The 22214-nt window shown below is 40.4% G+C and overlaps 1 protein-coding gene and 1 pseudogene across 1 annotated transcript in view; both read right to left on the minus strand.

Annotated features, from left to right (window-relative positions):
- Nucleotides 1–431: 431 nt before the first annotated feature.
- Tbx20 (T-box transcription factor 20) overlaps nt 432–22214 on the minus strand; it is a 52973-nt gene continuing 31190 nt past the window's right edge. Inside the window, exons 7-8 of the mRNA XM_036193804.1 lie at nt 2662–2771; nt 432–772 (exon numbers count right to left, since the gene is read on the minus strand). Coding sequence (XP_036049697.1) covers nt 432–772; nt 2662–2771 — 451 coding nt within the window. The remainder of the gene's footprint in view (nt 773–2661; nt 2772–22214) is intronic.
- Nucleotides 6606–7417, minus strand: LOC118586891 (annotated as a pseudogene).

The following is a 22214-nucleotide window of genomic DNA, read 5'->3' on the forward strand; positions in this document are numbered from 1 at the left end:
CAATATGCTATAGAGTGTTGCCTTCTGTATGATGCTTTGAACCTGTTGAAAGCAGAAAGAAAACCTATACACAAGGATTTCATACAATACTGCATCAACAAGGCTTTTAACCGATAGGTATAACACACCTTGGGATTCCTTTGCCTTACATCATTAAGCTGTCTAGGTAAACTGATATTCTGTTAGTTGTAGGAGTGGGCTGGCTAAACTTTACAGATTCTCTTCTGGATCCAACTACAGATGAATCCTGGCCCGTGGTGCACTCCCTTACAAGTAGGTTTTACTGTGAGTCCAGCTCTCCGCTTTAATGAGTCCTGTATTTCCTGGAGAGCCCTTGCTCCAATACCCCAACTCCCACCCACCCATCAGTCTCCTATATTTTCATACCCATTTGTACATCCTGGATCTAGCTTCCCCCATTCTCAGAAGAGTCATACAAAGGGTGTCATCACCGCGGAGGAGTGGCGTAGTCCTTGGATGGCTGCATAGGGCCCCTGCTGAAAGTAGTGATGGTACCGGGGCATGTGGAATGAAGGGAATGTGGGACCACTGCCCTGCATGGAGCTGGCAATGGCAGATGGGGTCAGCGGCATTCCCAGGCGGCTATATGGTGGCAGAGAACCCTGTATAGGGTGAGGAATGGGTGTCGCTATGGACGCTGTGCTGGTGCCAAGAGCAGTCAGGGTCTGTGGATGCTGAAATCCAGGGAAACTAGAAGACGATGACACCCAGGAACTGAGAGACAAATTGTCAGATGTTGTAAAGGCTGATCCTGGAAGAAAAGCATTAATTAGACTCAAGTAGCTACTTAATTATACTGATAAAAACTAAAGATCAGTTGATGTTCTTTGGTTGTTGTTTTGAGATAGGGTCCATACTACATAGCCCTGTTGGTCCTGGAACTCACTATATAGACCAGGCTGGCCTCAAATTCACTGAAATCTTACCTGCCTTTGCCTCCCAAGGGCTGGCATTTATGTCATGTGCCACTATGCCCAGCTGAAGATCAGTTTATTTAAAAAGAAAATTGCTAGCTCTCCACACCCAAGAGTAGTTGGGTGACACAACCGAGACTCCATTTTTGTTTTTAAAAAGAAGAGGTGGGAGAGTTGACTCAGAAGTTGAGAACACTGTCTTCCAGGGGACAGGTTCAATCCCAGCACCCACACAGCAGCTCACAACTTCTGTAACTCCAGTCCCATGGGAATCTGATGTCTTCCTCTGACCTCTGCAGGCACTGGGCATGTGCATGATACACATACAGGCAAAGCACTCATATAAAATAAAATAAATATAAAAAAGGAAGAGGAGAACTCAAAATTGGGTGGTTAAAGAGGTGAGGGTGGGTCTGGGAAGAGTTTGGAGAGGAGTGGTAAATATGATCAAAGTACACTATATGAAATTCTCAAAGAATTAATAAAATTATTAACATTTTAAAAACAGGGAAAATGCTAGATTGGCAATTCAAAAAGACAAGCTGACATGAGACTTATTAGAGGGCAGATCCAACTTTCTAGATAAGAGGACTCCATTGGCATCCTACACGGAAGAAGAATGAGCTAAACAGAAAAACACTCAACTGATTGCATGGCCTGAATATTCCACAGTGGCCAAGCAGTGATTCTTTGTCAGAGAGTATGTCCTCATTTCCTTACAGAGCTCCAAATAACTGTAGCACCTCTCTAAAGGAAGCTGGATACGTCTCAGCAAAGCCACCTTTTCCCAAAACCATCATGAGAACCTGAAGAATAAATTCTTCTACACCAGGAAAGCTGAATTTTCCAAATGAGTGATGGTTCATAGCTACCTTTCCCTGGGTTATAAGAAATGTCCTGTGTTTTCACTAATTGTGTTGCTTGGCATTTTAAAAACAGATGCACAAAAAAGATCGAGATGTTTTCCCCATGCAACCATCTTAGGTCCATGGTGGGGCATCACCGGCCTCTCTCTTCTGTCTTTCCCCTCGTTCACACTTCCTCTGTGCTCAGTCTTCTCTCTGAGCTTTCTGCTCAAGGAAACTGTTTGGTTCTTTTTTTGGTGTCACATCTGCAGTGTGCATTCAACATCCTCACGTGCCAATCCCCACCCCTTTTTTGAGATACAGTCGCTCACTTAGTAGTCCAGGCTGGAAGCCAGTAAGCCCAGGGATTTGCCTGTCTTTGTTTCCCTAACACAGGTAATTATAAGTGACCAAGCCATCTCTCCAGTCCTTTGTTTAGGTCTTGCTTCAACTATTAGGACCAGTCATGGCCCGTTGTCATGATAATCCTCTTTTAAAAGTGTTCACTTTGAACTTTGGTCCTAATGAAATATCCCTAACTTTCAAATAATAAAGCTGAGATTCAGAAACAGTAAGAAACTGTCCAGAAGTGTGATTGGGGGGCTCTTTGCCAGTAAGTCACAGACAAGCCCACCCCTACCCAGATTCAAAGGCTCTATTTTCTGTTACCAGAAAACTCACCATGGGTGGAGAGCCTACTCAAGCAAAATAATGAGGCATACGAGGATCAGCATTCGAGGCTGCTTTTCTGAAAAGGCTTGGAGGCACTTACTGACATATGTTCCAGAGGACCAGACATCCCATCATCAGCCCGCCTTCAACCCCTCTCAAGCGCTCTGGCCTCTAGCAGCTCCGCATCTCCACTTGGTGGATGGCCTTACCTCGATCTGGAGTTGTTTGGCTCTCCTCCCCCAGTACATCCTCTTCTCCATAGGTGCGGATAGGTGAGCGGGCATAGGAATGCTTCTGGATCAGGCTCTCCACACTCTCCCTGTGGAGCAGAGGGACAGACACATCACAGTTCACTTCAGAGAGGGGTTTAGGCGTAATTCACTAGTCTATTTTTTTTCCAGCCAAAGGGAAAGACAGCATTCAAAGCTTGTACATTTACCCATTGCATAGAGTCTTCTGGGACATGAGTTCAGATGCCTAAGTGCAAATAAATACAACTAGACAGAAATAGAAGGACACAGATCAATGAAAAATGGCCATAGGAGAATGGAATTTAATGAAGCAAAAACTAATGGATGAATTTACTATAGGATGGCAATGAATCTTCTTATTAACTTCAGCAGATAACGATTCAAAGGAGATATGAATTGATTGAAATGTACTGGCTCAGAATATGATAAAATACTGAGAAAAGTTCATAATATCAGTCATAAAATGACTAAATATTCACTAACGATGCAAATGCTCAGAGCACATGGCAACATCAAGAGTTTAGATACTGAACCTTGTAGATCTTTGTATGTTAAAACTGAAGATTACAGAAAAGCTGTGAAGAGAACATGAGCAGCCATTAAGAAATTGAGACCCTCAGAAACACTGCTACACTGTCTTTGAAGAGGGTCTCCCAAGAGTGCAAATAACTCTTTTGAAAAAAATTAGCTGTGACCTAAAGGCAACACCAAATTAACCGCCAAAGGGCCAAAAATGGGTATCTTTTTTTAATTGTGTGGAATGAGAAAGGAGAATCTGAACACCCAACTGCATACTGAAGAAATAAGAAAATGAATCAAATGTCACAATAACTATTCATTGTAACATTTGACATTTCACATAGATATATCCACACTTGTGAAAAATACTAACTAATTAACAGTGTGTTTGGAGTACTAAAAGTTTACACAATCATGACACTGTGAGGAGTCTTATTCCCAATAGATAATGAGGAATGCTCACTTCTGCTTTCCAATGTTATCTTGATCTCTGTTTGTGGATTGTCACAACAAAGCCACAATGTCCTAATTGCTGTTATTAAAATGAGTTTTCACCAGTACCCCTAACTTTATTTTTCTTTTTCAAAATTGTATTGGTTATTCTAGTTCCTTTACTTCCATATAAATTTAGTATTTGTTGATTTATTTTTAAGCTAACTAAATTTTAATCAGGATTGTGTCTGAGATGTACATCTACTTATAGAGAATTGACTATGTAATAGTGAGTCTTTTTCAGTCCGTGAACAGTATGTCTTTCCATTTAGTTATCACTAATGCAAAACAGATATAAATATGCAGGCCTGACACATCTGAGCCACATTTATCTCAAAACGTTTCATGTTCTAGTAAATGCTCTTTAATTTCAATTTCCAATTTTTCATTTATAGTAAATATAAATGCAAATTTCTTTTGCTCGTTGATCTTGTATTTAGTAGTTTTGCTAACACATATTTGTCCCAGCAGCTTTTTTAAAGATTTGCATTTTGTGTACAATCATGATAGTTATGATCATGATTTACATTCTTTGCTTCTGTTCATAATGAATTTTATTTTAATTTTCCTCGGTTTGCTACAACATCCATGATTACCTGCACAGCTCAGAATAGTAATTGTCAGCTCCACTTAGTGAGTTTTCACACCATGTGCACAACATGAGCCCCCAAGGCTTGGTGGGTGTCTGTCACTGGACTTGGTGTAATGAAATTCACAAAACTGGTCCCTTCTCATCCCATGTTGCTGAGAGGATTTTTATAAATAAGGAATAGATTTTGTATTTTGATTTTGTTTTTGTTCTCTTCTGTGTCTACTAAGATTCAAATGAGTTTTGTTTTTCAGTGGGTTAATCTGGTCAGTTATGTTAGGTGAACTTCTAGTGTTTAACTTTGTATTTCTGAGGAAAATTCTGGTTGATCATATTAATGTCCTTTTGTTGAACTCAGTCTCCCAGAATTATTTTAAGAATTTTCTCATGTATATTCACAAAGGACTACTGGACTCTAATTTTCTATTTTGTAATATCTTTCTTTAGTCTTAGTCTTAAGGTAACAATGTTCTGTAGCTTCATCTTCAAAGTATCCTTGGTTTCTTTTCCTGTTGCTATGGTAAAATACCCTACCAAAGAAACGGAAGGGGAAAGGATTTATTCCAGTTCACAGTTCACAGTCCACCATGACAGGAAAATAAAGACAGAATGATCCTGGGGTAGCAGGTCACACTGTGGTCACTGTGGAAAAGAAAGAGATGCATGCTGCTCCACTCACACAATCCAGGATCCTAGCCAGGGAATGGTGTCACCTCACCCACAGTAGATGGGTTTGCAGCTAGGGCAATCAAGATAGTCATGCATGCTCAGAGGCCTGTCTCCCAAGTGACTCTAGGTCCTGTCAAACTGTTTAGTTAAAGCTAACCATCACGCCGGGAGGTGGTGGCACACGCCTTTAATCCCAGCACTTGGGAGGCAGAGGCAGACAGATCTTTGCGAGTTCAAGGCCAGCCTGGTCTACAAAGTGAGATCCAGGAAAGGTGCAAAGCTACACAAAGGAACCCTGTCTCAAAAAACCAAAACTAACTAAATAAATTAATTAATAAAATAAAACTAACCATCACATATCCCTTCCGTTCAGTTTTCTAGAAGAGCTTGGCAAATTCTGCTATGGTACATTCTCTAAATACTCTGTATAAGTCACCAGAGGCATCTTAGTTTTTATGAAAATGTTAATTATAAACTCACAGCTATCAAATTATATTTCTTCTTAAATGACATTTGATGGTTTTTTTTTTTTTTTTTTTTTTTTTTTTGTCTTCAAAAAACTTATATGCCTCAGTGACTCACAGTTCTTCTGTCCAAGCCAGGTATGGTGGCCCATGCCTCTATCCTAGCACTGAAGGAGAAGGATCACAAGTTTGAGTCCAATTCTTCATAATTAGTTTCAGGTCAACTTAGTGAGAACATGTTCTGAAAACAAAATCTGAATGTGGCAGGTCACCTACATTGTGTTCAGAGACAACTCCCTTACAGCTATGGCTAACAAACGGTTCTGATGGACTTCATTCCTGGGAGCAGAACACAGAGCCTCACTGGTGAGTTACCACCCAGCCTCTGGTGAACATTGTGAACGCTTATTCATCTGCCCTAGTTAAGTTCTTGTTTCTGTGATTAAAGCACCACCAAAACACAGAGAGAGAGAGAGAGAGAGAGAGAGAGAGAGGGAGAGAGAGAGAGAGATGCCTCATTCAAGTTATTGGAATTGTAAGTATGCTGATTATTGTACTATATGATAATATTCCTTTATTACTCTTCATCTTAGCTTCTTATATTTTTGCTGTAATAAAATAATCTGACAAAAGCAACTTACAGGGGAAAGATCTTCCCATCTCAATTGATATAATCCAGATAATCCCCCACATGCGTACCATAGATCAGTGGTTCTTGACCTTCCCTTTAATACAGTTCCTCACATTGTGGTGACCCCAACCATAAAATTATTTTCATTGCCACTTCATAACTGTAATTTTTACTGTTATGAATTGTGATGTAAATATCTGTGTTTTCTGATGGTCTTAGGTGATCCCTATGAAAGGATCACTCAACCCCCAAAGGCTAGCAACCCACAAGTTGAGAATCACTATCATAGACCAACCTGTTCTGGACAATACTTTGTGTAGGTCTTATAGATTAGAGATTATGCAGACTCACCAGTGGTGTTATTCCCTTAATAATGCTTAATAATGGGGATTGTGTTTTCTTTCTGGTCAGTTTGACTGGAGGAACATCAATTTTATTAATCTCTGCATTAATGTTCCACTGTTTTTCTCCCCCTCTTTTCTTTTTTGTTCTCCACAAATAAGACTTTTTATTTGTCACTATCAAAAAAATCTGGATTTCAAACAGATTCTTGGACTGGTGGTTCACATCCATCAGCTCATTCATTTTCAGCACCTGTTTCACCACCAGTCATTTTTCCAGAACTACCACCTTCACCATGGAGTTCCATGAGTCTTCCCAATTCAAACTTGGGTTTCTTCAGCATTTTTACTTTTTAATGAAGACATCATGAAGAGGATAAATAGACTGGCAAACCTTTTCTATGTCTTTCCCAATGTTGTCTGGAATCAGTTTATTAACCACATCCTTCAAGTCATTTGTCTGCACTTCTTGGGTCATGATTTTTTCATCATCTTCTTCCAGATCTGTCGGATCTGCTGGTGCTGTGCAGAGGAGGTCTGGTGGACCTGGTTGTTGCAGCGGGGGAGGGGGGGTGTTTTTGTTTTTGTTTTTGTTTTTGTTTTTTTAGTGAAACTAACACAGAACAGACAGAGCAAATAATCATCAGTTGTCTTGGCATCAACATGAGCTTCAATCATGGTCTGCCCCTTTTTGACCATGGAACACATTTTGTCCCAGGTAAGATCCATGCCATGGAAGTTAGTCAGACAGCTTTTGCCCTGAACTGCCTCAGTAATTAGCTTGAATTTTCTTAATGCAACTTTGTCATTCTGTAGATAAACAAGGCTCGCTTCAAACACACGACCCTTGAGGCCATCAGATGCAATTTTGGTTCCTTGAGTCCTTGTGACTAGTGTTTTTCCAATGTTCCTAACATTGAACACAGCTGAAGCTTTCTCATCATAAGAATCTTTCTTTGAAAAATGGATCAACCACTTTCTTCTTGGCTCCCTTCTTGCTGCTGTTCATTCATGGGGCACTTGTTCACGCCAGCAACCATGGTGCTGCTGAGAGCTCTAACGTCTTTCCTACTTTGAAACTGATTTGTTTTCTTTTCCTAGTTTCTTTGATTGAAGATGTGGGTCATTGGTCTTAGACATCCCTCCATTTCTAATGAAGATTATACTACTCAGTAGTGTTTTAACAGCATCCCACGTTTCCCTTTTCCGCCAGTCCAAAATATTTTCTAACTCTCTTGATGTTTTCCTCATGTATACCTGTTATATAGTTACAGTCTTTAAGGACTTGTCAAGGTATCTTCATGTTAATGATTTCTCATACTATTCCTTTATTGTCAGAGGCAGATTTCACAAGACTCACATATCTTTTACTTTATTTGACCTCATTTTACAGTACAGATCTCAGTTACCATGGTAACTGTTCTGTCACTTATATGGAAGATGTATTCCACTACTGTAGAAGGGGGTGCTTTCTAAATGTAAACTGGGTCAGGCTGGTTAATAGAGTTGTTCAGTTACTCTGACCCCTCATTTTTTGCCTACTTACTCAGTCAACTCTTGGGAGAGGGGCATTGAAACTTCCAAGTCTGGTTGTTTGTTCATCTGTTTCCCTTGTAGTCCTGCTGGAGCCAGAGTTCTGATATTGGATGTATAAACAGGTATAATAGAGCATGCTTCTGAGAATGAGCTGACATTTCATCCCAGTCAAACCTACGCTGATGTTAATACAGCTACTCTAATTTTCTTCTTTTTCCTTATTCATTTTTTTCTTTTTGAGACAAGGTTTCGTGTAATTAACCAAGGATGTCCTAGAACTCCCAAACCACCTTCCTCTACTTCCTTCCTGCTGGAACTTGAGGCTTGAGCCATCTTGCCCAGCTAGCTTGGTCTTCTTTCAGTGTTAACCTGTTACACTTGTTTTCTATTATTTTACTTTCAACTCATCTCTTTATGACTTAACATATTTTTTGTGGGCATCACTCCAAAGTGAGAGCCTCTGCCTTTTGATGAGGGTGCTTAGCATGCATGCAGGAGATGCTTGTGGCTGGCCGATGGTGGCTTCTTTGGTCTGCTGCTTTGCTGTTTTTGTTTGGTTGGGTTTGTTTGCTTATTGTCTGTTGTCTGCTGCTCTTTTGCTCCTGTTTATTCTCAGCTGTTCTTTACCCTTTTCCTCTTTCCCTTAGTTACAGCTTCATAGTCCCTCTGATCTCCTTCGCTTGTTTAGCAGTTAAAGCTTCCTTCTGTTATTTTACTGACTGTTTACACATATGGTAAATATTTAATTTGTCACAATCTTTCTTGAAGTGAAGAGCAGAAGAATCTTACTAGTCCCCAGCACCTAAAAAACTTGCAGTTATGTATTTAATTTACCCCTTCTAGGTTTATCTCTGTCTTTTAAAAACTGTATGTTTTATAATTCCATTCTATACTTTATGTCATTTAAAGATTTAAATGATATGTAAACTTTTTGCCCATCTATGTCCTTTGATTTTCTGCCAGTCTCCGTTTCTTCCTGGAGATCCAGAATGGGACCTAGCACAATCACTTCAGCCTGAAAGACTTCCTTCCAAGCTTTATTTTCCTTTTGCTTTTAAGAAGTCCTTTTGGTGGCTGTTACAACTCTAGCTGACAGACATTTCCCCTCAGTTCTTCTAAGACAGTGCCTTACTCACAAGAAGTCACTCCTCGTCACCGTCCTTAGCTCTGTTCCTCTGATGTAATGTCTCTAATCCCCTCAGTGCTTCCACTGTTTCCTTTTGTCATTGATTTCCAGCCATTTGATTATGATGTAACTTTCACCCTTTCCTCATGCTGCTTGAGCTCAGCTTTGTTGGACCTTTTGGATTGTGTGTTTAATTGTTGTTAAATTTGGGAAAACTGCATTTATTTCCCCATCTTCCTGTGACCTTCCATGGTGTCTGGTTACACATATATGGTGCCTCTTGCAGGTCTTTTTGTTTTCCAAGTTGTCTGTTTGCTCTCTTCACTTGGGATAGTTTCTGTCACTCTATCCTCAGTTTCACACATCTTGTCGTTGGCAGTGTCTAATCTACCCTTAGTCCCACTCAGTCTGTATTTGACTTTGTAAATAGTCACTCTGACTCTCAGAATTTGATTAGATCTTTTCATCTTCTGCATGTCTAACTTTCTTCATATATGAAATATAGTCATGACAACGATCTGATTATCTTTGTTGATTATAATATCTACATGACTTTTGCATTATTTTCAGCTAATTTGTCCTAATGGTCAGGCATATTTTTTCATCTATTTACACACCAGGTCCCTTTCCTTCTGCACTGGTGTTTAGACTTGGCCTAGACACCAGGCATTGTGAACTGATCTTGCCAGGTATTGCATATCCTCATATTCCCATACATACTCTGAAACTTTGCTGTGGGATTTGGTTATATTAGTTGGAAATACTTTGCAATTTTTCTTCCAAGGCTGTATCAGGTAGGACTGTACCTAACGAAGGGCTGTTTTTCCCTCCACTCACGAAACAATCCTTCAGGAACTTTGCCTATTGTCCTATCAAGCAGAACTCCTCTCCGTGTGAATACTACTATTGCTCATCCCTTCTGCTTCCTCCCCATTTTGGAAATCCCTTCACATATTCATGCTTAGCAACTTTCCAAATGCCCGAGAAAAGACTCTTTCTAGATCTCTGAGTTTCTTTTCCTTAAACCTTCATGTCTCCCTCTCCCATTCCCTCAGATATCCTCTGAAGTCTCCTATCATAGGACTCTTCCGCTCTGATTTCTCAAGGAGTCCTCCCTTTTTCTCTCCCCGTGCCATGGTCTGAACACTCTAAAGAGCAATGCACTGGGCATCATTCCCTCTCTTTATTGCTTTATCTTCCATAACTATGCTGCCTTTTGTTGTTGCAGGCCCAGCATCATTTAAAAAATGTGTTCTGTGCTTTGTCTGTTTCCGGCCCTTGCTGCACACCTCTTCAGGGAGCAGTGTTCCTCAGGATGCCCTCCTAAGGATCTCAAAGCCCAGCAGGACTCTGAGATCAACTCAAGCACAGCTTCCCAGCTGCAGCACTGGCCTCAGCAACTGACAGAACTTCCCAGGGTAATTCCAACAAGAAGGCAAGATTAGGAATGCATGGGAAGGAGCTTTTCACCAAGCACTCTTCTCTAAGTGTTGAACTCTTGATGTATGTATTATTTACTCAAAAATAATTATAGGGAGGCAGAGGCAGCCGGAGCTCTGTGAGTTCGAGGCCAGCCTGGTCTACAGAGTGAGTTCCAGGAAAGGCGAAAAGCTACACAGAGAAACCCTGTCTCGAAAAACCAAAACAAACAAAAAAACAAAAAAAAAAAGAGCTTTTGCTGGGGGTGCTGGCCCACGCCTTTAATCCCAGCACTCAGGAGGCAGAGCCGGGTGGATCTCTGTGAATTTAAGGCCAGCGTGGTCTACAAAGCGAGTTCCAGGAAAGGCACAAAACTACACAGAGAAACCCTGTCTCGAAAAACCAATAATAATAATAATAATAATAACATCATGTGACTCAGCTTACCAATGGCAGCACAGAAAAGAACTGATGTCCAACACTAGCATTTCTGGGAGTTATTATAATGAATTAATCAAAATAATAATCATCATATCAGCTTTTATATCAACATAAAAGACATAGGAGGCTGCATGTTACATTGGAAATGCCATAAACTTAAATACCATTCATTTGGCTGGATGAATGAATCCATGAGGTGATGGCCTACCCACAACACTTTCTGTCCTTGCTTTACTACTTCCCTAACCTGTCTTTGTTTGTAAATTGGAGAACTAAATATTTGCCTCACAGGCTCAGTCATGTGTTCAAGCAAATAAACATACAAATGAGAGCACACACACACATATATGTGCATATATGCAGAATGTGGAGTTATTAGTAAATAAAATACAAAAAATATCTGCCTCTTGAAGGAGGATGATGAAAAGAGAGAAAGGAGGGAGTGGAGGGAAAGAGAGGAGAAGAGAGAAATGTGGTATATATATATTCATGATAGTATAGTATGCTGTCATGAGGGGAAATGACATCTGGTCTGTTTTCAGCAAATGGATGGAACTAGAGGACATGATGTTAAGTGACATCTCAGCTATGGAAACACAAGTGCTGTGAGCTCTTTCATGTGTGGTGGTAAACAGAAGAAGAAGGTTCTGAGGGAAGCTGGTAACGATTAGAGGTTGGGAAGTAGAAGCACAGGATGGTAAATAATAGAGAACTGGATTTAATCTCTCTCTTTCTGTGTGTGTGTGTGTGTGTGTGTGTGTGTGTGTGTGTGTGTGTGTGTTGTGTGTGTGTGTGTGTGTGTGTGATGCATGTATTTAAACACAACACTGAAGCCAGCTTAATATAGATAATTAGTACATGTTAATAGAAAATAATAAACAGTATGGTTTTAATCATTACAGACAGTACACTCTGGTAATGTTGAAGCTAGCAGCCTCCAGAGCTAATAACACTTATTAAGGCCTCAACACAATGTAATATCAGAATGGAACTCTTCTTAGGGTAAGATAGGTCACTAAGAAGAAAGTCCGAACAACCCCATCATGAAATGGCAATCAAAAAATACAACAAAATTGTCTTTTAAGTTTGTGTCATGAGTCATAATGTTCATATTTAAAATAAAAATTTAAAAGAATTGGGTCATTATTTGTACATAAGGGAAAGAACTTTCTTAAATAGCATAGACAAACACCTCCTTTTTAAATAATCATAAAGAAATACAGCATTATTTCTAAAGTATATTCTTTTTACCATGACTTTCATGTGTAAGCATTTAAATTCCAAAAATGTGTGCAGTGTTTGCCTTCTCAAAAGTGCCTTTATAGACCATCATTCAAGCATCTTTACATTCAACAAAAGAAAACTCATTTTCCAAATGACATGATGAATCACTGCCTTGTGAAACATTTTGCTTTTCTATAAAAAGTACATTACATTCATTGTGTCCTTGCTAGATTGCTGCTACCATTACTTATGCTATTCCCTGGGAGTGGGGAAAAAAGGGATTTTATCAGAGTGGTTTACTTGTGTCAGGCCTGGAAGTGAACTGAAAGCAATAGCAGTTCTTATAGAAAGGATGGTCTAATTGCATTACTGCCTTTTAAGTGATTGAACACAGCGGTGCATATCAGAGCCATCTCCTCAGAGATGCCGCAAAGGGTAGACAGCCCATGCTGTTTACTTCACAGCAACTCCCTGTTTGCAGCAGAAAGAAAGGGGCAAAGACTCCGTTTAGCCTGAGAAGCCATCAGAAGGGTTTCTAAGACACTGTCCCATGAAGAGTGTAGAGTTCAGCTAGTGGATGAATGATTCATATAGTATATACTTTGTGATGCTCAGTTCTGCTGCATCATAGTGTAAGAGACTGGCCTTGGAGTTCCCTGAGTACCGCTGTGGATGACCAGTGTTTCTAGGATCTAAGGGTAACCCTGTCTGAGCAGAGGATGACATCACTGCTATAGGTGGTTATTGGTAAAAGTTAAAACTTCGCTTTTTGAAAAAAAGAAAAGGAGAAGTGCTGTGGGATGTTCAAGTATGTCAAATATGTTGCTCTGATTGGTTAAAATAAATAAAGTGCTGATTGGCCAGTAGCCAGGCAGGAAGGATAGGGTAGGCGGGACAAGGAGGAGGTGAGTTGTGGGAAGTGGAAGGCTGGGTGGAGAGATACTGACAGCCGCCACCATGACAAGGAAGATGTAAGGTACTGGCAAGCCACAAGCCATGTGGCAAAGTATAGATTAATAGAAGAGTAAGAGCTAGACAATGGTAGGCCTGAGCTAACGGCCAAGCAATTTAAATAATATAAGTGTCTGTGTGTTTATTTTACAAGTGGGTTGTTGGACTAACAGGGCTTGGCGGGGGCTGGAGAGAAGTTCTCCAGCTACAGGTGGTCCTCAGTGGATTGCTTCTGACTGCTCTGTAACTGCCAGTTCTGGGACAGTTGTTAGAGACCCAGCAGACAGAAGACAGTAAAACAGAATGGATGGGGGCAGTGTTTCTGTCCTACCCGCACAGTGTTCATAAGACGGAAACCATTCCAAAGATTTCTTCAGAGTCTCAGCAGGCAAAGCCTGCACACTCTGCTGGAAGTGGAAACGGTTTCCTTTCTTCATTCTTGGAACTAAAATGTTTATGTTTCAATGCTCAAAACACCAAACCTTCCCCTCTGCTCACATTCTTCTTTGTGTACTGCCCTCTAAACACCTTTATTTTTAGATTTATTTATTTATTATGTGCACAGCATGTATGACTACAGGCCAGAAGAGGGCACCAGATCACAAAACAAATGGCTGTGAGCCACCATGTGGTTACTGGGAATTGAACTCAGGACCTCTGGAAGAATAGTCAGTGCTCTTAACCTCTGAGCCATCTCTCTAGCCCTCTAAACACCCTTTTTGTCAGTACCTGTCAACTTAAGGATCATTTGCGTGACCCTGCTGTCCTCAATTAGCTTACTGGAAAACAAGACAGAGGACGGTGGTGCCACCTTCTGGAGGCTTCAGTGTACAATGTTTCTAAGTCACTTGAACACTCCTCAAAACAGACTGTCAGCTCTGCCCTAGGGCTTCAGAGGTCTGGGGTGTGATCTAAGCATGTGGGATATTTCCGTGTGGTAAGATGTCAATGGCTGGAGGCCCCACATGGGGAACAACTCCCCTGGGCAGCCTACAGGAGTATGTTTGCCCCAGTGTGTTTGCTTAACCTGGGGCACAACTTGGCAACTTGTCCCTGTAGGGTTGATGACACATTATTTCACTATTCTACAGCTACATCTTAACACCACTAAAATGAAGACTTCAATGTGATCTCATTCTTAATGTCATTATTAGATTATGCAGATTAATACAATCTTCATTGGTACCTGACACAAGGGTGTTCAATAAATATGTATAGATTGAAAAACTAAGTTGGATTCCAAGACTGTGTTCTAATAAGCAAACTTATTTTAGATGAAACTGACACTCAGGTCCCTACAACTTTTCATGCCTTGCTTTTCCTATAATTCATAAGTCAGAAAGAAAACTAAGTAAAAATCAAATGTCATTTCAATTTCATTCTTTCTCTTTTAAAGTTAGGCCTGCCTCCTCTCCAAGAACAAACAACAACAAATCAAAAAACTTGTGTTTAGAAAGAAAATGTCAAACACATTAAAATCAATCTAATGTATAGGAAACAAAACATTAAAATTGTTCTTTTCCATTAATTTGTCCCTTATTTCATGTCTCATTATGTTTTTTATAAATAGCTTCTTGTAACAATATTTTACTAAAGATTATGCAGATATGTTGTAAATTATAATACATCAATATCTGTATATCCCATAAAGTATTTATAAATGAAAACTTTGGGATAATACAATTTGAGATATATTATAAACCATTAATTTTAATTTAAGAACTGAAATATATTATGTAATCCATTTTGGAAAAACAAATAACTCCAAATTCATTTTTTAAAAAGCTTTTAGACTTGATTTTTTTTTAATTTATTTGACTAAATCCTATTTGGTTTTATTTTTCTTAGTAATATTTATTTCTAGTTTTGTATTATCACTAACAACTGAAATAAGTAAAGAAACCACTGAAAAACACATAAGATGTGTTGTTTCAAAAAAAAAAAAAAAGAGAGAGAGAGATGTTGTTTCATTTCCTAAAACCTCTGGCTCTGACTAGAAATCTCTTAGGCAAAGTTCAAAGAACTCAATCTATAAATAAATCCTGGTAAACTGTGAGGTATCCTTTATTGCAGGCATTGCAGACATTTCACCATTTGTTTTGCAAAATATATTTGTAAATACAACCGAAATACAGAAGGAAGATTAAGGGACTTGGCAAACAAAGTTACAAGCCACAGAAATGTTATTTGCCAGGCTCGGGTTGCTTTTGCTTTCTCCCAGCCACTGTAGGTTCCCTCCGTTAAAACATGAAGTGGACCATAGTGCCTTGGCTCAAATTGGTTCCACTGGCTTTCTTTCAAGAGCTAAGGAAAGTAAGATAATTAATTCTACTTGATTGAATTAGTAAGCTCACAGCACGCATGGCCTCTTCAGGAGCCCTGAGTCCTCTCTTTCTCAGAGCTAGACAGCACTGGGGAGAAAGCACATGCATGCAACTGAGAAGGATGAAGCCAGAGATGAGCTCAGGGCACACAACGGTGCTACAGAAAGTCTCAACTGCAGGGAGAATGACTATAGGTCTAACACAAAATGACTGTGGTGTCTAAAGCATCAGGGCAGATGGGGATTGTTTTCAAGGACATGCCTCTAGTGCAGGACAGCCAGAGAGGCTTCTGAGTGCAGCATCCATTCAGTTCTCCCACTGAGCTCCCTTCAAATGGCTCACATGCCAGAGAATAGGATAAGCTCCATGAAGGGAAAGGATCTTCCTAATACTCACATTGTATATTCCCCATAACTGTCCTCCCACCTCTAAAGTTTTCAGCCACACTTTCAGCAACGCCAAGAAGAGAACTGGGAAATACACTAGAACTTAGTGTGGGGAGAGTCTTGGGCTGTCTTCAAAGGACGACTCATCCTAAGGAACCTAGTGTATGAAGGAGTGGCAAGAGGTTTAGACTGATGCTACCCCTCCCCATGATGCATCATCTAAGGGTAAAAGACACAGAGATGCAACAGGTGCAGAGTCCTGGTCTGAAAAATCCTGCCCACAGATCAGGGAGAAATGGCAGCAAAGGAAAAGGGGGATTTTCTAATTATTTAATGGTGTAGGAGTGTTTTTACATCTGCTTCCTTCCATACCAATTGGTATTTCTTCCATATCAAGTCTTCAAAGGCCTTTCAGGTTCCCCTACATGTCCTCCTCCATGGTGCTCTGCTAGACCAGAGTACTTGAGGCTGGGTTCTTCCCAAAGAAAAGATGTTAGTCTGTCTTGTGGTTTTAAAGTTAAATATCCAAGAAAGATCATGCTCACTTTTCTAGAGCCAAGATCAGATCCATCTGGTGAAAGCCTCGTGCTGTGTGTTAACTTGGCAGACAACATCAAGTGACAGTCTCGAGTGTCAGTGGCAAGGGTACACCCAAAGGTAAGAGAGGCCACAAGGCGGGAGAGAAAGCAAGAGGACACGCCAGGGAAGACAGGTTTGGTTTGGACCACTCACTCTTGAGGTAGGTAACCAAATCTTTCCTGAACAAGAACTCATACCCGAACGGGGAGAAAAGCACCAGTCCTTCTTGATGGCCTAGTACTCCATGACCTCTCAAAGACACCACTTCCCAACACAGCCACATTGGAGATAAAGTCACACAGCAAACCATATATAACCATAGCAAAGCTTTTTTCCAGTTATTCATAATAACTGAGGCACAAGACTGGAAAACAGGCAACAATAACACAGTTTTTCAAAATGTTTAAGAGGTCTTGCTGGTGCACACCTCTACATTATCACTTTCTCATTGTCATCCTCATCCCACCCTCATCACCTCCATCCCACCCTCGTCATCCTCATCCCGTCCTCGTCATCCTCATCCTGTCCTCGTCATCTTCTGGCCAAAGCCACAAGTGCTGAAACAAACCTAATACCATCTTCTCTGCAATGTGAAAACAAAAGAAGGGCGCCAAGAGATATCTGCAGCCATCACCACCTGGACATCAGAACATAGCAAGCCTTTTAACTTAACCCAGAAGACAGGGAAGTCGAGGCTGGAGTGATAGCACATGTCTGTATTGCCAGCATGCAGAAGATGGAGTTGAAGAATACTGTAATGTGATCCTGTCTCAAAAAGGGGGTGAAGAGAAAGGAGAAAAGGTCACCCGCAGGAAATACGATTTCTCGGTGGGCAGTCATTTTGCTCTCACCTCAGCCCCTTAAGACTATACCAGATAGCTAGTATGTTTTTCTGTGGGTCCTACGGTCTCCGCGCATGTACTCAACTCTGTGGCTGTAGCAGAGAAGAAGCTGCATTCAATGTGTACGCTAAAAACATGACTGTGTTCCAACAAAAATTACTGCACCTCACTGGGCTTGTGTCCAAACTTCGTATTCAGAAGTTTTATTCAATGTACGGAAGATTTTAAATGATTTTCTGAGGCTCTCAGTGTGGCTTTAAAAGAAACATGGTAATATAGGCTTATGTATTCAATTTCCTGCCCCACTTACATGACTAGAGGAACCCAGAAAATGAAGTAGAGTGCCAAGTATACACTTGTATACTTCAGTCACAAGTAAGAAAGGAAATGGAGAGGCACACCCATGTGCCACCCACAAGTGTGTAAAGAGGAATGCTACCTGAGAACTACAAGCCAGTTCATCTAAACCCCAGCTTGGACTAGTTGGTGGGAAGCAGGTTCCACACTCCTGAAGAGAGTAAGAGAAGACAGCAAGGAACTCTCAGGTCACAGTGCACTTGGTACCCTGAAGGGTGCCATCCCTGCCCCGGATCTTGACTATCTCTAGGGGAGGGTGCATGCTCACTTAGCTGGGAGTGATTGGAGCTTAGCCCAAATGAGCTCTGCTGCCAAGGCAGATGGGGGAGCTACATAAATGCAAAGGCTGCTCCCACCTATGGGATCCAGCTAACTACACCACACAGAATTAAAGTTCCCACATTACTGAGATGACAATGAACTAATTACCCTTCTTCAGCCTCAGTTTGAAGAGCTAACCACATGTCACATGATTTTACTCAGAATCCATCCTGATTTCTAATAGTAAGCAAACATTTTATCCTATAGATGTGTTTGAAAGGAGAACATTATAAAATATTGAACAATCAAGAGAAGGAAAGTTACTAATAAAATATAGCAAGATTACTTTTGAAATAGGTTTGCTACAAACAATAGAAAGACACAGTTTAAAATCTCTAGTTTGTACTTTGGAATTTTGACATTTAATAAAATTAGGTGAATAAAACAGGAGTCAGGATCTATAAAATGAGAACATTTTGAACTTGTTAAAATATTTGGAAATAATAAAATAGTAATTGTCAAATTTTATAGACACTCAGTAGAAACTGTCAACAGAATACTAGGTGCACCAGAAAGCAGAATCAACAAACTAGCAGACTGATAAATTCACCCAAGAGTCAGAACAAAGAGTTGAGGAGACAGAGGAATAGGGAGAAGACTCAGGGATGCTGTGGATGCCCAGCAGGAGTGTTAGAAGGTCTGACTGGAGCCATTAATGGGCAGGGATGAACAGCAGCAACAGTGGGGAGAAGTGAGAAAGCAAGGATAAACTTTTCCTGAGCTTAATTAAGATTTCTTATCAACACAAAACATTAATCTTATGATGGGTGATATCACTCTGTATGCTGTGAATATGTGTTGCTTTGATTGATTGATAAATAAAATGCTGATTGGCCAGTAACCAGGCAGGAAGTAGAGATGGGATAAGCAGACAAGGAGAATTCTAGGAAGAGGAAGGCTGAGTGACTAGACACCAGCCTGCCATCCAGGGAGCAGCATGTAATGGCCCATAAGTAAAGTCACAGAACATGTGGTGACATATAGATGAACAGAAATGGGCTGAGTTTAAGTGCAAAAGCTAGTCAGTGGTAGGCCCAAGCTAATGGCCAAGCAGTTTTAATTAATAAAAGCCTCTGCATGTTTACTTGTGTCTGAGTGACTGCAGACTGGGCAGGACACAGGAATACTTCTAGATACATATGGTGCCCAATGTGGGGAAAGAATTTCTATCCAAAACCTGAGATAGTTTTTAAAAGGGGGGGGGGGTTCTAAAATGGAGCCAAGAGCAGCTTTCTAGTTGTGTCTCTCAGGAAAGCTGTAGTGCAGAGATGCCACAGCCTGCAGGCTTGAGCTACAGTATGGCAGATTCACAGTACTGTGTGAGCTTGAGTGCAGCATGGCATATTTCTGCGACTACACAGTGGCATCTCCAAGCTGCACAGTGTACTGTGTCATGACAGATTTAGTTTTTGCTAGTACAGAAAACAAAAGAGACTTCTGGGCTACACACTGCTAGATGGAAACATACATCCACTGCTTCCCATAGTTGGTGGTGGTGCATGCCTTTAATCCCAGCACTCAGGAGGCAGAGCCAGGCAGGTCTCTGTGAGTTCAAGGCCATCCTGGTCTACAGAGTGAGATCCAGGGCAGACACCAAAACTACATGGAGAAACCCTATCTTAAAAACAAACAAACAAACAAACAAAAAAAAAATTTAGACTCACAAATACAGGATAAACAAATTTCTTTCTTTAATTTTACAAAATACAAATAGACTAGATATTGTAACTGTAATCCTTGCTTGATGACTGCTTTGTTATATGTAATTTTACTATGTTAAAGTTAGAACCTTCCTTTGGTTTAGAAAGGAAATGAGAAGTGATGGGAGAATGTCTTTCTGTATGCTGTGAAAATATGTTACTATGACTGGTTGACAAATAAAGCCGTTTGGCCTATGGCAAGGCAGCTTAGAGGCAGGCAGAAAATGCAAACATATAGAGAGGAAGGAGAAAGACAGAGCTGAGGACATGCCAGCAAGCCGCTCAGGAAGCAACATGTAATGGGAGGCAGGTAAAGCCATGGAACACGTGGCGATATATAGATTAATAGTTATGAGCTAATTTAAGATACACAGCTAGCTAGCTAAAAGCTTGAGCCATGGCCTCACAGTTATAATTAATGTAAGCCTATGTGTGTTTACTTGGGGGACACAAGTGGGAGAGATTTGTCCTGACCACTGGCAGGGACATAGGAAATCTTCCAGTTACAATCTTATTTAAATGCTAACAAAAAGTCTACAATGGACATATATATGGTAGTGTTTGAATTTTGAAGTTAAAGAAATAACTTCAGAAACATATTCTTTAGAAAGAAACAGGTAAGCTCTCTCTATTTAAAAAAAAAAAAAAAAAGTAAGTTTGGCATTAGCTTTTATCCCATTATCTATAAGCTAGATGACATGCTGTTGTGTAGCAATTTCCTCTGAGATAAAACATTTCATCCTGGAAGGAAGCTCATTAAGACACAAGATGCTCTAAATCATCCTGTCCTACAGGGAAGCTCCATAAAACCCAGGTAGTAAACAACTCAAACGCTTCAGGAAGTCCCTGAAGCTAACCAGATTCACCAAGATCCTCCCTCCCCATATAAGACTGTAAGGACTGCTGGGAGAGGCTCTCAGATAAACCAAGCAGATAAAAGGAGGCAGAGATTCAGCCCATGCTGAGGTGGGAATTTTATGATGCAGCTATCATTGAATAATTTCTGTTCCTATAAGTAACCCCTCATTCACTCCTGTAAGTAACCCCAATAAAATTGACTGGTTCAGCAAATTGGACTTTGCTTATATCCATATTTTATCATCAGTTCTCATCTGAGATGATCAGTCATTAGTTCATGTCTCCCCATGAACCGTCTCACACAGCACACATTTAAAGGGAAAATTGAAAGAGTTCTGAGGAAAAGACCATGGCCTTCATCAAGGTCAGGTTCATAATAACAACAGACATACTAGAACTCCTATTATGTCTTGGATTTTTAAATGGCCCCAAAGGCTGATGTAATAAAGGTTTGACCCCCCTAACTACTGTTGTTATTGGAAGTTTAATAGTTTATAAGGATCCTGTTCTCATAAATGGATAGTCCATTCAGGAGTTTCTAGCTGAATGGGTTACTATGGTGAGGCCTCACTGAAGGAAGTAGGTTACTAGGGCACTGCTTTTGAAAATTATACCTTGCCTTCCTCCTTCATGGAAACCAAGGGGCCATGGGGTGAAGAGCCTCCTCTGCCACAGATTCCCACAGCTATGACATCCTACTTCATCTGCGATCCAAAGTGACATAGCCTGACAACCATGGTCTGAAATTGTGAACTAAAAATTAATACCCATCCACGTAAGTGTTCTTGGATCATTGTCACAGAAACATGAATTAATAATACAATTCATGAAGAAGAGGATGTACATAGCCTTCCAGAACCATTCCCTGTATGTTTGCTAGCAACTGAGAGTCAAATGAATCCAATTCCAGTAGCCGGAAAGAGTGTGGAAGAAATAAGTATGAGAAGAGTTAAGACTGAAAAGATTGTGGTTAACGTGTTATAAAAGAAAGGAAGGCAAAAAATAAAAAGGCATAGGGATAAAAGTTTCTCACCTGGCATCTCATCTAACAGCCCTCACCTCACAGCCCTACCTGACATCTCCCCTAACATCTCTGCCCTTGAACATCCTGTGGCTGGGTTCAACAACTCTCATGTGACCACCTTCATGATGCCTCCAACTCTGCCTTCACTCTCATCAAGGTTCTCTTGAGTCCTGATACGATATTACCCCCTCCTTATCCACTCTCTCACTCCAGTATCATTGTGTGAAGTGTAATGTGTGATCTGAACGTCTGTGATATTGTTCATCGAGTTTAGAACAGAATAAAGAATTGGCACTTGTCCAATAAGTGAACTCAAGACTCTTTGGTGAGTTAAAGCCTAAGAAATGATGGAGCTTGTGAATTTCTTGGTGATAAGTCCTGACTATGGAAAGACAAACAGTCCATCAACATTGCTGGCATAGCTTGCTCAGGCAACCTTGGTTTCTGACAAACTAAATGGGCTTTATGATTAGCTGTCACAAGTCATGTGAATAATGACAGTATCAATCTCACTCAGCTTTACTTGTCACACCTATAAAATAGAGATAAGCTTCCTAGTAAGTGACTGTTTTGAAGAGTAATAGAAATTCAAATTGCCAGTATGTAACTTACTGCTTAGCACAAATGGAGTTATCCTGTTACAGTACGACCAAACTAACAAAGTAAAACAGTAACAAAAGTAACATAGCAACACAGAGTGAGGCAAACAGCTGTCTTA

This window comes from Onychomys torridus, chromosome 7 (assembly GCF_903995425.1).
Source record: "Onychomys torridus chromosome 7, mOncTor1.1, whole genome shotgun sequence".
In the NCBI taxonomy this organism is placed as follows: domain Eukaryota; kingdom Metazoa; phylum Chordata; class Mammalia; order Rodentia; family Cricetidae; genus Onychomys; species Onychomys torridus.